At 35.3% G+C, this 16115-nt stretch overlaps 2 protein-coding genes across 2 annotated transcripts; one reads left to right on the top strand and one right to left on the bottom strand.

Annotated features, from left to right (window-relative positions):
* Positions 1-10132: 10132 nt before the first annotated feature.
* Positions 10133-11625, bottom strand: LOC142639472 (uncharacterized). The gene is made up of 2 exons (XM_075813643.1): positions 11557-11625; positions 10133-10594 (listed from the first exon to the last, which is right to left on the bottom strand). The coding sequence occupies exons 1-2, from the start codon at positions 11623-11625 to the stop codon at positions 10133-10135; spliced, it is 531 nt and encodes a 176-aa protein (XP_075669758.1).
* A 2272-nt stretch (positions 11626-13897) lies between these two features.
* LOC142639471 (G-type lectin S-receptor-like serine/threonine-protein kinase At4g27290) lies at positions 13898-14515 on the top strand. The gene has a single exon (XM_075813642.1). The coding sequence runs from the start codon at positions 13898-13900 to the stop codon at positions 14513-14515; it is 618 nt and encodes a 205-aa protein (XP_075669757.1).
* Positions 14516-16115: the final 1600 nt, after the last annotated feature.

The raw sequence follows: 16115 nt of genomic DNA, 5'->3' as shown, positions 1-16115 counted from the left end.
TAAAATGCCACTTGGGGCCAACACAAACACAAACACAAACAAACACAATGGGACACAACCCAATCAAGAAAATTTAAAAGTGTTGGGAAATTTAGACCCCTGTTAATAGAATTAACAAGTTTTAAACCCAAGTTGTTAATTAGATTTATTATGAATAAAAATTGTTAAAACAAACAAACATCAATATTATATCAAAATCATGCATAATGAAAAAGTAAATAAGACAAGATATGATAATCCAGGAAAACCAATGAAACAAACTAATTTCATAGTAAAAAACCTGGGGGGAAACTTTCTCGAAAAGCTCTTCACTATAGTAAAGAGAAGTTTCAGATTTAGTACAAAACCTTTGTCCCTAGACTCTACAATCCCCGTACATGAACTTACAGTAGAAACCTTCTACCGCTTCAGAACCTCTGAACTCTTCAATATATGAACGCCACCCTTTTGATGCACGACTCCCAGTACGTGACTAACTCACCAACTTGAAGAAGATTGTTGGCTGCAAAGTTCTTCAGTTCATCACACGATGAAGATCACGAAACTCTTTGGTCACAAAACCCTACGGTGTACAAACACAGCAGCTTCTTCAAGAGAAAGAAGATCTAGGGCAAATTAGGTTTCCGGTCACAATTTACATGAACAACACTTTGCTTTACACTTGTGCAACCTGTGACGGCCCTTAAAATAATCCTTATATATGTCTAGGGTTGTGAGAAAAGAAACCCAACACATACATGTTAGCATGGACTGAAAATCAAATCTGAAAATTTCATAATTCTTGATAGATACAGCTGTCGAGCTATCTGTCGAGCCTCGATAGATAGTAGTTGTTGAGCAGCTGTTGAGCAACTGTTGAGCTTTAATGAATCAGCACTTCTTCACTTTAATAATAGCTTAATTTTGTATATTTATACCATTATTAGAAAGTATTATCATACTTATTTTGAGTTAATTCATGTATTTGATAGTTGGTTTTGGAATAATGCTACATAATCAATTTTGTGCTTAATTGAATTTTAATGCATGAATTTGTTTTTTTGTAGAATGATGAAATTGAATAAGTGGATTTGTGCAAAAAAAGAAAACTAATGGACTTTAATTTTACAAGGGCCATGATGAAGTCAAAGAAGGCCAACCCAATTAAATTCAAGTCCAATTGGAGTAAGGAATCAAAGGAAATTTGCACCTAATCCAAGTCCAATTCGGATTAGGATTTCAGCTTGCACACGAGTTAGTATTTGGAGCATAACTTTTGGTTCAGATATCCAATCGAGATAATTCAAGTTGGGCTGGAAAGTTAACTTAAAGGGCTACAAATTTGTAGTTTACTAAAAGTTCAAATTCTGAAGTTAAATAGGCCAAAAATGTCAGTTAAGTGAATCCTAAAAACCTAGGATTTTTTCCAAACGGGAATTCAATTTGTAATAGGATTCCTTGACCTATTTAAAGGCTCTTTAGGGCAAAGAGGAGAGCTGCTATAAAACATAATTTAGGTTTTCTTAAAAAAATTTTAATTTTATTATTATTATTATTATTATTTTTTTTTTTTAATAGTTTTTAGAGTTCTATTTGTATTATAGCTTGCTAGAACCTTTGCTAAGGCAAGGGGTGAAACCCAACCGTTTATTGGTATGTTCTTAACAATTATTTATTTAGTTTTAAAACTTATGTTTTAATGTTTTTGATTGTTTTACACATCTAGAAAAGTGTTTAGTTCTGTATAATCCTTTGATTTATCGTAGACTCTAGGCACGTTAAACGCTTAGTATTCCCTACGAACTAATTCATTAGTTTTGTTTTGCCTAAAATCAATCAATTGCATGAAACTACCTTAGACAATTAATTTTTTAGAGTTTTCATTGTTAAATCATCCGACTAAGATCATCCTTCGTATGAATTTTAGTTGAGTTATAAAATAAATATCGTTAAGACTACCAATAGATGTGTTGTGTGTGGATCCCTAAACCTTAGCACCTTAATATATTGTTATTTTCTCTCAATTTAAATTACGTTTACTAAACTATCAAAAATCTCTTCAGTTAAACTTTATTATTTTAGTTTTATTCTCTTGTGGTTTGCTAATCAATTCCCTTTTCCTTGTAGATTCGACCTCGGACTTTCCGAGTTATTACTTCGCGACAATCCTACACTTAGGAGCATTATTTAAGTCGCAGCACACTTGTTTCTTGGATAGATTTGCATAGCTTTAATACTAGACTTGAACTCTTGTTCTTTGAAGTATAAAATACATCCTAGATTTATCCAAATACAAGTACAGCGCGTTTTGTCAAAGGATTAACCAATTCTAAATTACATGTGTTCCTAACATGAATCACATATGTCCTAACATGAATCATATATGTCCTAACAATCTCTCCCTTTGGCAATCCGTGAAAAAACCACAATAAATAAATGAACATATGAGAGAAGTCATAAATCACTCAACTTATACTCACTTGTTGAATACAATAAAATCTATCCTAACACAAACTCTTGAAAAACTTTGCAAGAAGTGAGTTCATGACAAAGAAGACTTTAACAACTTGTATTTCTGAAACACTTTAAACAAAACTCATTACGGAATCTTAGTGTGAAACAGAAATAAAAGATTTCATACAAGAAAGAAACATGTGTATAAAGATAGAAAAGAAACAACACATGTAAAGATAGGTGAAGAAGACATACATCATCACATATATATATGTCAAAGATAAGCACAATGTATGTAAACATGGTCACAAGACCGGTGTACAAAAAGAAGAAGCTAAAAGAAGCTCCTACAACAACAAGGACGTAACCACTCCCCCCAACAAGATGAAAACACATCTCCTCCTTACAAGGGTATGCATTTCTCCCCCTAACATATAGAATCTTAACAAGAAACCATATATTCTCCCCCTTTTTGTCATGATTGACAAAGGGTACAAGAAGCTAGAAAGCTTCACTCGAGAAACATAAAGATGATCAAGGATCCAGGGGGCAAAAGAAATCCATATAAATGCATGAGTGTAATAAAACAAGATGCTATGGATGACAAGATAATAGAAAGATGCAAAACATGTGAAAAACAATGCATGTAAAGAGGATCTTGACAGATTGAGAAGCTGTCTAGCAGCTATCGAGCAAAAGCCAACCTCGATGGATCGAACAGCTATCGAGCAGACAAAAACTTTCATGATGGATCGAGAATCTGTTGAGAAGCTTTCGAGACAAAGTCCAAAAATTTCGATGGATCGAGATTGCTTTAACTTCTATCGAGACAAGAGGAAAGAGGGTCTCGATGGATAGCTAGCCATCGTGAGGTATCGAGAAGCTGTCAAGATTGCTTAAAACAATTTTTCAAAGAAGAGATAAATACAAAAATGAATGCAATCAAGCATGCTACTTAACCAAAGATCCAAACAACATTTTAAACTCTCAAAAATATCTCTCAACAAAAAAATATCAAGCATTTGGATCCAAAACACACACACCCACTAAACAAGTCTAACCAATTTTATATTTAAAAAACAAGTCAAGACAGTTTAGTGGGCATACATTAACACATGTATTCCTTGTGATGACCAAATCACATTATACCTGCACATGTATCAAAAGTAGTAAAGAATATTACGTGCTGTGTGTGAAAAATATTGCAAGATTGCATAAGTGTTTACATGTTATGACGATTTGAAATATGAGCAAATCCATTTAACTCACACAAGATCATAACTGCTTGATGGGGACAATCACCTTCGAGGTACATCCTATAACTCCCACATCTCCTAGAAGACATGCTTGCAATCATATATAAAGTATTTTGATTCTTTTTTCTTTTAATTTTCTTTTAAGCATATCATGCATGGGCATACAAAAGAGAGAAAAGAAATACCCAATTATGTTTAAGCTTTTGACATTGCACTTTTTCTATACTGAAGCATACAGATGTCATTTCATGATTGGCGGGCAACAGTGGTAAGATGGTTATTTATGTCTTTCTTTTAGGAATTTCTAGTCCTACCCATCAATAGGAGTGATACAAGTGTTAAATATAAGAGATTACTTAATCTAACTCATCATAAATATGAGCCACAAAGCTCACTTGCTTAGTTATGCATAGAGATGCTCATCTAAGCTACTAGAGATACAAAATTTAGAAAATTTTGTTTCAATGGCCATCCATGGTACACAAGTACCAATTTACAGAAAACACACTATTTTTGTATTTTTCCTTTTTTTGATTTTTTGATTTTGAAAAAAATAAAAAAATAAAAAATAAAAAATAAAAACTAAAAACTAAACATCTAAACAAAAACAGACAAACAATACGAAGCATGAAAGAAAGATGCATATACATGAAAACATGATTCTAAAAGCAAATAAGAGATCAAGTAAAGAGAGTCATACTTTAGATAGAAAGAATTAAGTCTTAGACTCCTTTCTCACCTACACAGCACGAGTCTTTGGCCGTGAAGATGATAAAACACGTGTCTTAGTATGTCTACTAAAGGACATAAAAGAATTAAAATTCTCCTAAAATTGAGTTAAAAAGCTCAAGGCTTTTAATAACTCTCCAAACAATGGTGTAGGTCTTTGAGAGGAAACCTGTGACCTTTTGGACACTTACTTTTTAGGTTACAACTTAAAGCAATTAGGACGAATGTGTCTAGAAACACCATAATGATGACAAACATGAGGTCTAACAAAGGATTTAGAATTAGCTAAATCAGTTTTGGATTTCATACCTTTATCACCTTTCTTAGATTGGGGCACAAAGACAGTCCTTGATCCAGAAGCCGTGGAAGAGGAGGGGTCAGAGGAAACAACATATCCTAATTCAGTCTTATCAGAATTAGGCTTTTGAGTACTCAATACCTTATCAAAGTTTGCACTAGACATCCTCTCTATTTGAGTTCTAGCTTGACTAAGCTCAACCTCGAGATTCTTGATCTTCTCTTCTAATGAGATGTTTTCCACAACAAGAGTCTCAACTAACCATGTAGTCGCATCTAGTTTGACTAACATATCAGTTTTTTTAAGTTTTTACCTTATTAAGCTCTGTTCTACAACGATGAGAAGTCTTTTCAGATTTTATAAATTCAGTGCATAGCTTATCATAGGCTTCTTAAATGGTCATCTTCTTAGGTACTTCATCATTAGAAGAATCCTCACTGTCACTAGCACTCTCCACAATCACTTTATTGGTTGTGGCAACAAAAGTTATAAAGTGACCACATTCATCCATATACTCATCGGAAGAGTCATCCTTAGTATCACTCCAAGTAGCAACCAACCCTTTATCTTTTGAATTCTTGGTTTTTTCCTTCATAAGATAGTTTGGACACTCTATTCTCATATAACCAAAACCTTTGCACTCATGGCACTGGATAAGGGGTTTCTCATTCTTACCCTTCCTAAAGGATTTAGATTTCATAGGAGGTTTGTCCTTATCCTTTTTCCTAAATTGAAGAAACTTGATAATCTCATCAGCTATGAAGGTTAAGTCTTCATCCTCATCCTCACCCTCATCTTCATCTTCATCTTCAGAGTCATCACTCTCTTCTTCTATACCCTTAAAAGCTAAGTTTCTACTCTTTCCACATTTTCCCATTAAACCTAATCTCATCTCATAGGTTTGAAAGTTCCCTACAAGCTCAATCAAAGGAATTTGATCAATGTCCTTCACTTTCTCAATGACAGTGATCTTGGCATGGAATCTTTCAGGTAAGGACCTAAGGATTTTCCTAACAATTTTGGATTCTGTTATACACTCTCCAAAGTTGAAAGCAGAATTCACAATATCTTTGAGTTTAGCATAGAACTCATCAAAGGTCTCATTCTCCTCCATCTTTATTTCTTCAAAACTACTAGTAAGTCTTTGAAACTTCACAATCTTTACTGCCTTGGTACCTTCATAGGTGGTTTCAAGAATGGTCCATGCTTCCTTGGTAACTTCCATAGATGATATTTTTTTTGAATTCCTTATTGGTCACCACACAAAACAAAACATTCAAGGCCTTACTGTTGAAATTTGCCGCTATGATAGTTGCTTCATCCCAATCTACCGACGCTTCCTTTGGCTTAATCCAGCCAACTTCAACAACTTGCCATACTTTTTCACCTAGAGCTTGCAAAAAAACTTTCATACGAACTTTCTAGTACACATAATTAATGCCATCAAATAGAGGAGGAATCAAAAGAAATTGTCCACGATCCATGACAACAGGGGTCAAGAATCACACTCAGGAAATTAATCCAATTAGAGTGTACCCGCTCTGATACCACTTGTTGGGAAATTTAGACTCCGGTTGATAGCATTAACAAGTTTTAAACCTAAGTTGTTAATTAGATTTATTATGAATAAAACTTATTAAAACAACAAACATCAATATCATGTCAAAATCATGCATAGCGAAAAAGTAAATAAGGAAAGATATGATGAATCAGAAAAACCAATGAAACAAACTAGTTTCACAGTAAAAAACCTAAGGGAAACCTTCCCGAAAAGCAATTTACTATAGTAAAGAGAAGTTTCAGTTCTAGTATAAAACCTTTGTCCCTAAACTCTACAATTCTCGTAGATGAACTTACAGTAGAAACCTTCTACCACTTCAAAACCTCTGAGCTCTTTAATATATGAATGCCACCCTTTTGATGCATGAATCACAGTACGTGACTAACCAATGATGCACGACTCCTAGTACGTGACTAACTCACCAACTTGAAGAAGATTGTTGGCTGCAAAATTCTTCAGTTCATCACACGATGAAGATCACGAAGCTCCTTGGTCATAAAACCCTATGGTGTACAAACACAACAGCTCCTTTAAGAGAAAGAAGAATTAGGGCAAATTAGGTTTCTAGTCACAATTTGCATGAACAACACTTTGCTTCACACTTATGTAACTGTGCAACTTGTGACGATCCTTAAAATATTCCTTATATATGTCTAGGGTTGTGAAAAAAGAAACCCTATACATACATGACAATATGAATCGAAAATCATATCTGAAAATTTGAATTTCGTAATTCTCAATAAATACAGTTGTTGAGCTATCTGTCAAGCCTTGATAGATAGTATCTGTTGAGCAGCTGTTGAGCTTTAATGAATCAGCACTTCTTCACTTATTTCTTAGACAGATTTGCATGGCTTCAATACTAGACTTGAACTCTTGTTCTTAGAAGTATTAAACACATCCTAGATCTATCTAAATACAAGTAAAGTGCGTTTTATCAAAGCATTAGTCAATTCTAAATGACATATGTTCTTAACATGAATCATATATTTCCTAACAAAAAGATTTGCAAGAAACACAAGTTTTTCCCAACCCTTTCAAAAATAATCCAACCCTAGAAACCCTAGAATCTAAGACTTAATCTAAGGAAACAAGAGTAAAAAAGTGTTAAAACATACCTTAGATGAGACTTAGGAGGGATTGATCTTGAGTTTTGGGTGAGATTTTGAGAGAAAATGTGTTTTGAGTTGGGAGAGGCACAGAGGAGGCAAAATGAGAGTGTTTGAAAACCGTCACTGTTTGGCTTTAAAAACTGCAAAACTGCTCATTTCCCTGGTAAGCTTCTCGCGAAATTACTTGCGAAATGGCCACTGAAGCACTTTGACAGATTTCGCGGGTAGCTCTTACTCGCGAAATAGTCGCGAAACTCTCTATTTGAATTTTCTAAAATTATCTTCCTCATTTTCGTGGGTAGGACTTAGTAGCGACTTACTCACGAAAATGCTTCTGAAAGAGTTTTTCAACACAAATAAAATAGACTGTTTGGACAAAACTCTAAACAGACAAAAACATAAAAACACTTTCAAAGACATATAAAAACACTCAAAAATCTTTTTGGGTTTGATCAACGGCAATTGAGTATACACATCACATTTGAACAGTATAATCACACAAATGGAATAAGTATTCATTAAACATTAAACTTGTGTGTTGTGTGTGTGGATCAAGTATGAACTAGTCCATAGTCTAGTATGAAACTTCAATGATCAATTCAATCAAGTCATACACAACTAGTACAAAGTCAAGTGATCTATCTCATTTGTAGAAATGAACATATATTACCCCTCACTGATGTGTTTACAATTGATTGAAAGCTTCTCATTTGGCTTTCATTTTTCATACTTTTGGTCAAATACAACTCAAATTCTTGTGAAATGATGCCATGAACTTTTTGATGTATTTTTGACAAATAAGCCTTTGGCTTTGGCACCATACATTTTAATACATATTTGCTTCACTTTTTTCTGATCAAACTAGTTTTCGAAGCAATACTTTTTCAGCTCTTTCTCCTTTTGGAGATTGACATTTGAAGAGCTCTTTTGAAAAAGAAAAAAAAATTGAGAGGAGATATATAAGTACAAGTTTACTCATGTATCAAGATCAAACAAGATTACTGACTAATCATTCATTACAAGCTTGAAGATCTATTTACAACAATCAAACGTAGATTTCTAGATCAAACAAGAAAATGTGCATACATAACAAGCTAAGCTCGTAAATGCACTATGCCATTAGTACAGAGGTACTAGGCCAAACTCACATGTGATATACACAACACAAGCGTTCAAACTTTTTGAGATTTTTCACTTTTTATGAGTTTTAGAATTTTTTTTTTTCAACACACTCAAAAATAGAACAACCAAAGTAAGATAAAAAAAACAACAAACAAAGACTTGAAAAAAAACATGCCTAAAATGGAAGCAATGACACAAGAAGATTGCATATACCATGATACATGAAACTATAACCCTAATACATTGGAAGTATTAATACATGGGCATGGTGAATGATAATGCATGAGTACTCTTTTTCACCCACACTGTACGAGTAATTTAGGTGAGATCCCTAGATGGAGGGGTACGACTGACATAACTCTCAAACCTCGGGGTGAAGCTAGTAAGGCATGATGAAATGTTCTTCAACATCTCCATAATATCTCCAATGAGTTGTCCCTCATTTTCTCCTTTAGCTTGAATTCCCTTTGGCATTCTTCTTGAGTTGTTTTGGCCATGCAAAGAATCAGCCCTCTTGAGTGCTTGAAGCTTGAAGCAATTTGGCCTTGGGTGCCCTCGCACACCACAATGATGACAAAAATGCTTCTAAGACCCCCTTTGACTTTTGGGTAATGACTTCCCTTTTTCCTTTGGTTTTACACAAATGGTTCTCTTTGCAACAGCAAGGGTTTCAATCTCGAGCTTCTCCACTTTAGATTTCTCTACATTTTTGGCCGATACGAACCTCACTTCCTTCTTGGGTTCGCTGCTTAAGCTTCCTTCACCGGTATAGCCTAGACCGGCCTTGTCATTTGAAGATTTTTGAGAAGAGAGCATGCTGTGAAGTTTCTTGGTGGAAATGAGCTCCACTTTTACATTTGCTTGAATGATTTAAAGTTCAAGGAACTTTATTTTCGAGCAAGCATTCACCAATTCTTCCTTCAACCCTTCAACTTCACACTTTGCCTCAAGTTTCACGAGTGTGTACTTATGCTTTTCTTCAATTTTCTTCATCTTCTTAACGGCATTGTTTGCAACCTTGGCATATTTGCCACAATCTTCAAGCAACGCATCACACACTTCTTGAAGGTTCTTCTCACCTTCGTTGAGACACACATCCTCATCTTCCGAATCTTCAGCTTCTTCATCTTCGGAATGTACACCAAGCTCATCAACCAAGTCACTCATCTCTAAAGTCAACCGTTGTAATTGCCATGAAAGCTGAATAGTTCCCCTCATTATCACATTCTCCTTCCGCGTCGAAATTTGAGCTTTCTGAATCACTAAGAGTGGTAGTAAACACTTTCCCCTTTCCTCTCAAATAGTTTGGACATTCTTTCTTGAGATGTCCGTGCCCATTACATTCATAGAACACGATTCCTTGAGTTGATGACGAGTCTTTCCCATCCTTCTTCTTTAACTCCTTCTTGTCATTTTTTGAGGATGAAAATTTTCCTTTGCCAAATGACTTCCTACTGTTCTTCATCTTGAAAAATTTTCGGAAGTTCTTTGCAAGAAATGTTACCTCCTTTTTTACATCGTCTTCTTCGGAGGAATCACCCATTCTCTCATTTATAGTTTTAAGAGCAAGTGATTTGTTGGACTTGTGAAAGGGGAGTCTGGGCTCATAGGTTTGGAGAGATCAAATGAGTTCTTGAATCTTTATCTCATCCAAACCTTTACTCTCCTCTATGGCTATAACCTTAGCCCGGAAGCTTTTGGGGAAGGATCTCAAGATCTTCCTCACCACCTTGGCATTTTCTGTCTTCTCCCTAAGATTGAGCTTGGAAATCACTATTTTGTTGAGTCTCCCATAAAAAGAATCAAACGACTCATCGTCACTCATACTTACTTCTTTAAACTGAGTAGTGAGCATTTGAAGCTTAGTGTCCTTAACTTTCTTGGTACCTTTGTAAGTTGTCTCAAGAATGGTCCACGCCTCTTTGGCGGTCTTCACATGCGAAATCGTGTGAAACTCATCAGTAGAAACACCACAGAAAATAGCGTTAATAGCTTTGCTATTAGCGTTTGCCAAAGCCAGAATAGCTTTATTCCATTCGGATTTGGTTGTAGTGGGTCTTACATATCCATTCTCAACGGAATCCTACACTGTCTCATCAATGGCACAAAGAAAAGCACGCATACGTACTTTCCAAAAAACATAGTTACTTCCATCAAAGAATGGAGGAGCATTAAGAGATTGAGATCTGTCCATCTCACTTAGGGTCTAGGATCACACCAGGATAATGAAATTTGATAAGTGTACCCACTATGATACCAATTGAAAGTTTGGATTTGTGTAAATACACAAAAGCTTGTTTAGACCCCCAAATTAAAATTACGGCTAGATAGCTTTTACACTAACTTATACTAAGTGCGGAACAAGAGTAAAGAAGCGCAAACAATCGTTATCACTACCCTAAGCCATATTCATCCATTATCAACAAGAAAAGGAAAGCTTAAGAGTAGGGAAGATAAATGCAAACACAAGATAACAACGAGACATGTTATCAAAGAAGAAACCGAAGAACTCGGCGAAAAACCTCTTCGCAACCCTCTAAGTCGAAATCGATCCACTAAAGAATAAAGTTGGAGTAAGCGAATAACAAAAGACTCTCCAAGCCTAGTCTACCCCATGTACTTGAGCCCTCCAAGCTCCTGCTACCAACTGACTTCTTAGAGCCTTGTCTTCTCTAGCTTTTCGAATCCCGTAATTCAGTCCGATTGCATCCGCCAATGAATGACTCATTCCAATACTTCCCAACAGTACCAAAATCTTACTTTACACTAAGAATGGGTGTGGTAAGTGTTTGGACTATCAACCTCTCAAGAATGTAGAGTTGGAGAGGTAGGAGTTGAGGAAAACCACAAGGAAATGTGTAGATGATTGTGGGTATAACAATTTCTAATTCTCAAGTGTATTTTCTAGGGTTTTCTCTCTAAAAAGCATTCCTCTCAATTTGTGGGTAATGAGGATATATATAGTATGGGTAAAGACTTGGTAAAGCAAAACTTCACTTTTTGCCAAATAGAGAGTTTCGCGAGTCCTTCGCGGGTTGGCCTTACCTGCGAGACACTTGCAAAAATCTCAAACCTGACATGACACTTCATCTTCCAGTCATGTGCTCTACACATGGCTCTTTTGCAGGTAAGTTTCTCGCGAGACACTTGCGAAAACCACTTGTCCATCCTTTGAAGCTTGAGTCTTTACACTCTCTCACACTCATCCCTTACAATTAAAAACTCACATACATACAGTGAAAAATGATTGAAGAAATTTACATTTAAATTTGGCATGGAATTAAAGCCAACATAAAATAGTTGTAAATCATAACTTTATAATCTCCCCCTTTGGCTATTCAATGACAAAACCTCTAAACAGACTCTATACTTAAAAGTTTGGGAGCATAGGCAAAATTCACTCATACCTAATTGTGGAAGCTGTGAAGCACTTGCATCGTATACACCCGTATCCTGAACTAAAGTCTCACCATCTCTGATGGAGTGGCTAGGAGTGATAGAGTCTAATGCAGCAAAGAATCTTAAGGAGGAGGACAAGAGACAAAACACAAAAAGAGGTTTGAAGACAATCATTGATAACCTCTTATAGTGTGCTTCATTGTCAGGTGAGAGTTATATAATATATACAATCCCCTTGGAATGCATGGATTCCGCATCATTGATTGTTGACATATTTCTTGATAGAATTACGGTTAAATAATTAAATTCACTCTCTTGTAAAAATATAAGTTTTTGAGACAATTAATAATTTATCATGGTATTAAAACAAGTGGCATGTCCTCCTTTATCTTTGATTTAAGCTTTTGAAACAATTGATAATTTATCATTTCATGCACTGTATAACAAAGCAGCTCTAATTTTCCCTAGGAGAATATAAAATTTTGGCATAAATATTATTGCCATTACTAAAGTTTGCATGGAGCTCATTTTCCATCCCTAAAATTTAAAAAGATCATTATTCATACCAAACTTTTGAAAATATTACTTTCTCCCATTAACTTTATCCTACGTTTGACTAAGTAACAATATTTCTAGGAAAATTCTAAAACTATGCAATTACTTCAAAAAATTTAATTGATTTTGTTATTAATGTGATTGGTGGACTTCAATAATCTAATAAATAAATGTTTAAATTAATTTTTTGTGATGGGTGACGCATGTTTTATGAAGTAAAATTTATATTGATCATAGAACGAGTTATGCCAATAACAGACTAAACGAAGAAGCTTGTACTTACCAGCAAGCTATTAATTGTTGTAATTCAGTGCCTTCGTTCCTTCGCATGTGTTTACACAATGAGCAGACGGATAGAAAGTATTGACATTTGAAAATTCATCATTCTTATGAAATAGCGACGGCTGTAGAGAAAAACATGTCACTGTCAGTATGGAATTTGAACATAGACCAGAGGTTCCTACATTAATTGTGAGAAAAGCACTCAAATTACAAATACAAGGGAAAAGAATCTAAAGCAACCATGAAATGAATTGGGTCATCTGAGGATTTTTTTTCCGAATACGAAGTCCAACCTGTTATAATCAGGTTTCCTGTATGACTTTTCTTGTGGGATTGAAAGTTTTTCTGTTTTCCTAACCAAAGTTGTCAGGTCATTCATGAAACCTGATATATTGTCCTGATTCTGTTTTGTAATATTTTTTAACAGATTGAGAAAAGTCTTCAATTTGACGAGTAAAGATTGGGTGATTTTGATTTCCATCTAAACTTTCAAATTTTGAGGATTCATACTTTGTATGTTAAAGATCTACTTATTTTACTGAAATTGAATTTTTTTTATAAAAATATAATAGATAAAGATAAAAGTTAGTTGAAATAATACAATGAGACCCATGAATAGCACTAAAAAGTGCAGTAAGATCATGAATAAGAACAAAAATAAGCTGAATAATAAAATAAGCTGGCAAAATTAAGTCATGCCAAACACACCCTAGGACTTTAGGACTTTTTTGAGTGTTTTATTTTTGTGTATTTTGACTTTTTCAATATTGTGGGGCAAATTCTTTTCATAATATGTAGCAGTAGTTCCAGGATGATAAATTATTTCATAATTCTTTTACCACAATTTTGATATGACAGATTGTGAATAATTAATTATCACTTACCCATGGACTTACTATATTTTTTTTATTATCGATCATACCATGCCACATTACAGTTGTGATAAGAAATTGTAAAAAATTAGGTGCTCTTAGACTTTTCCGATGATATATTTACTCCGAAGAACCTTTTGAGCAGTCAGCGGGAGCATATTGCCCCCCTGCCTCCGCCATTATATATTCGTATGGCTTACTCCATGCATTGCAAAGGGCTTGTATCTGTATCGTAACACTTTTCTCTCTGAACAAAGAAGCCGACCATTAGACAATCGATGTTAGACATCAAACCTCTTTTTGTGTTCTGTTTACTATTTTTCTTAAGGCTCTCTGCAACGATAGACACTATAATTCCAAGCCATTCTATCAGAGACGGTGAGACTTCAGTTTCAGCTGGTGGAACCTTTGAATTGGGATTCTTCAGTCCAGGCAGTTCAAAAGGCCGATACTTGGGAATATGGTATAGGATATCTACTGACGCAGTTGTATGGGTAGCCAATAGAGAGACTCCAATTGCTAATCGCTCAGGAGTCATGAAGGTTACAAATGAAGGAGATATTGTTCTTCTCAGCAACACAAACAGTGTTGTTTGGTCATCCAATACGACAAGAGCTGCAGCAAGTCCAGTAGTAAAGCTGTTGGATTCAGGAAATCTTGTTGTGAAAGATGGAAATGACAATGGCTTGGAGAACTTATTGTGGCAGAGCTTTGATTATCCTTGCAACACATTGATGCTAGGAATGAAGTTGGGAAAGAACTTCGTAACAGGTCGAGACTGGTTTTTAACATCTTGGAAAAGCACAGACGATCCTGCTACGTCAAATACAATAAGAGAAGAAATCTGGCGTATTTGTGGTGGAATGTTGCCACTGAATTTATTGGATCTTAATTGAAGAACCCTTGTCCATTCTCCCATCCAGTTTGTATATTTCCAGCAAGCTGGTTTACTCCCAAATCAGTTGGCTTCAAGTCTTTGCAATTTTTCAATGAATGAGGTATGTCTCCAAATAAGCTATTGTTGGCCAAGTGCAATGATTGAAGCCTCAATAACGAATCCTGTGAGTTTGGAATTTTCCCAGACAGGATATTGCTCCCCAAGTTTAGGTGAAGCAAAGATTGCCAATGCCTCCAGCAATCAGGAAGGTCTCCAAACAAATTGTTACGCGTCAAGTCCATGACTTCCAATTTGCTTTCTATATTCATCACACTGTAAATGGAAGGAGAAATAGGCCCTGAAAAAGAGTTGTTGGGCAACATTATACATGGTAATATCTGGTGATATCAATGGCAGCTGACCCTGAAGTGATTAGAGCTCAAATCAATGAAACTAGAGTTGAGCAAAACATTGGATAGGTCCCCACTGATAGCATTGTTAGGGAGTTTAATATACTTCACACAAGCTGCAAAGTTCCAAAACCAATCCGGAGCTGCATCTACAAGTCCTGCCTTCGAAATGTCTAGATACTTGAGAGATTTCTGTTTTTGTAACCATGCAGGAAATTTGGGGCCCAACTTGCAAGAACTGATGCTGATCATTTGAAGCTGGAAAGGAGGAATCCAGTGGGAATTCACATCAATGATGAAAGTATTTGCAGCCATGTCTAAGAGCTATAATCTGGAAAGCATAGAGAAATTCACTTCAGATACAACCCCTGACAAGGAATTGCTTGCAACAGACAAGGCCATCAAATTTGGAAGTTTTCAAATACTTTCTGGCAGAGTTCCATTCAATTGATTTTTATCAAGATCTAAAAATGTTAAAGATGATAAGTTTCCTAGGTTGCAGGGATGGGACCCGAAATTGAATTATTAGACAGATCAACAAATTTTAGATATATGAGGTTCCCTAATGATTCTGGTAGTAACCCAGTAAACTTGTTTACTGACAAATCTAAGTAGAACAGGTTACTGAGGTTAAACAACCAATTAGGTAATTCACAATTAAAATTGTTATAGGAAAGATCAAGCAGGGCTGTCAGAGATGTAAGATTGGCATACCCATAAGATGGACTGATGTTATCAAGTTGACAAGCAGACATGTATAATTCTGAAAGAGAAGGGATCATGGTCATGTATTGAAGCCAATGAGTTTCTCGGTGAAGATTAATTGCACTCAATTTAAGGTATTTCAAGGAAGAAAAATGAGAAACCCATCTAAGATTATCCACATAAAGGTTATTATTGCCTGCTAGATCAAGATAATGAAGGCTGGACATATTTCCAGGATAATTATGTTGATTTCCTGTGAGATTGACAGTACCTAATATATGACTATATATATATTCAAAATAGTTCCGAACACCATCAAAATTGTACCCGCTCAAATCCAAGTAATTCAGAAATTCTAATTTGAGCAGTAAAAGGTCAGCTTTACCTTTCAGCCGGACCATTTCATGAGAGGAATATGATCCATCATCATGGTAATATGTTGCGGTGGCTCTAGAAATTTTTCTCAGGTATTCCTTAAGAAACATAAATTATACAATTTAATAA

Source organism: Castanea sativa, chromosome 6 (assembly GCF_040712315.1).
Source record: "Castanea sativa cultivar Marrone di Chiusa Pesio chromosome 6, ASM4071231v1".
Taxonomy (NCBI): domain Eukaryota; kingdom Viridiplantae; phylum Streptophyta; class Magnoliopsida; order Fagales; family Fagaceae; genus Castanea; species Castanea sativa.
The sequence above is the reverse complement of the archived record's forward strand: the minus strand, read 5'-3'. Positions and strand labels throughout refer to the sequence as shown.

Bases quoted from the DNA above. Each gene is read 5' to 3' on its own strand.
- LOC142639471 (XM_075813642.1), top strand. From the start codon at position 13,898: ATGTTAGACATCAAACCTCTTTTTGTGTTCTGTTTACTATTTTTCTTA.
- LOC142639472 (XM_075813643.1), bottom strand. From the start codon at position 11,625: ATGTGTAGAGCACATGACTGGAAGATGAAGTGTCATGTCAGGTTTGAG. The intron at 10,595-11,556 runs GTAAGGCCAACC...GAGACAGTGTAG, and splicing joins TTTTTGCAAGTGTCTCGCAG to GATTCCGTTGAGAATGGATA.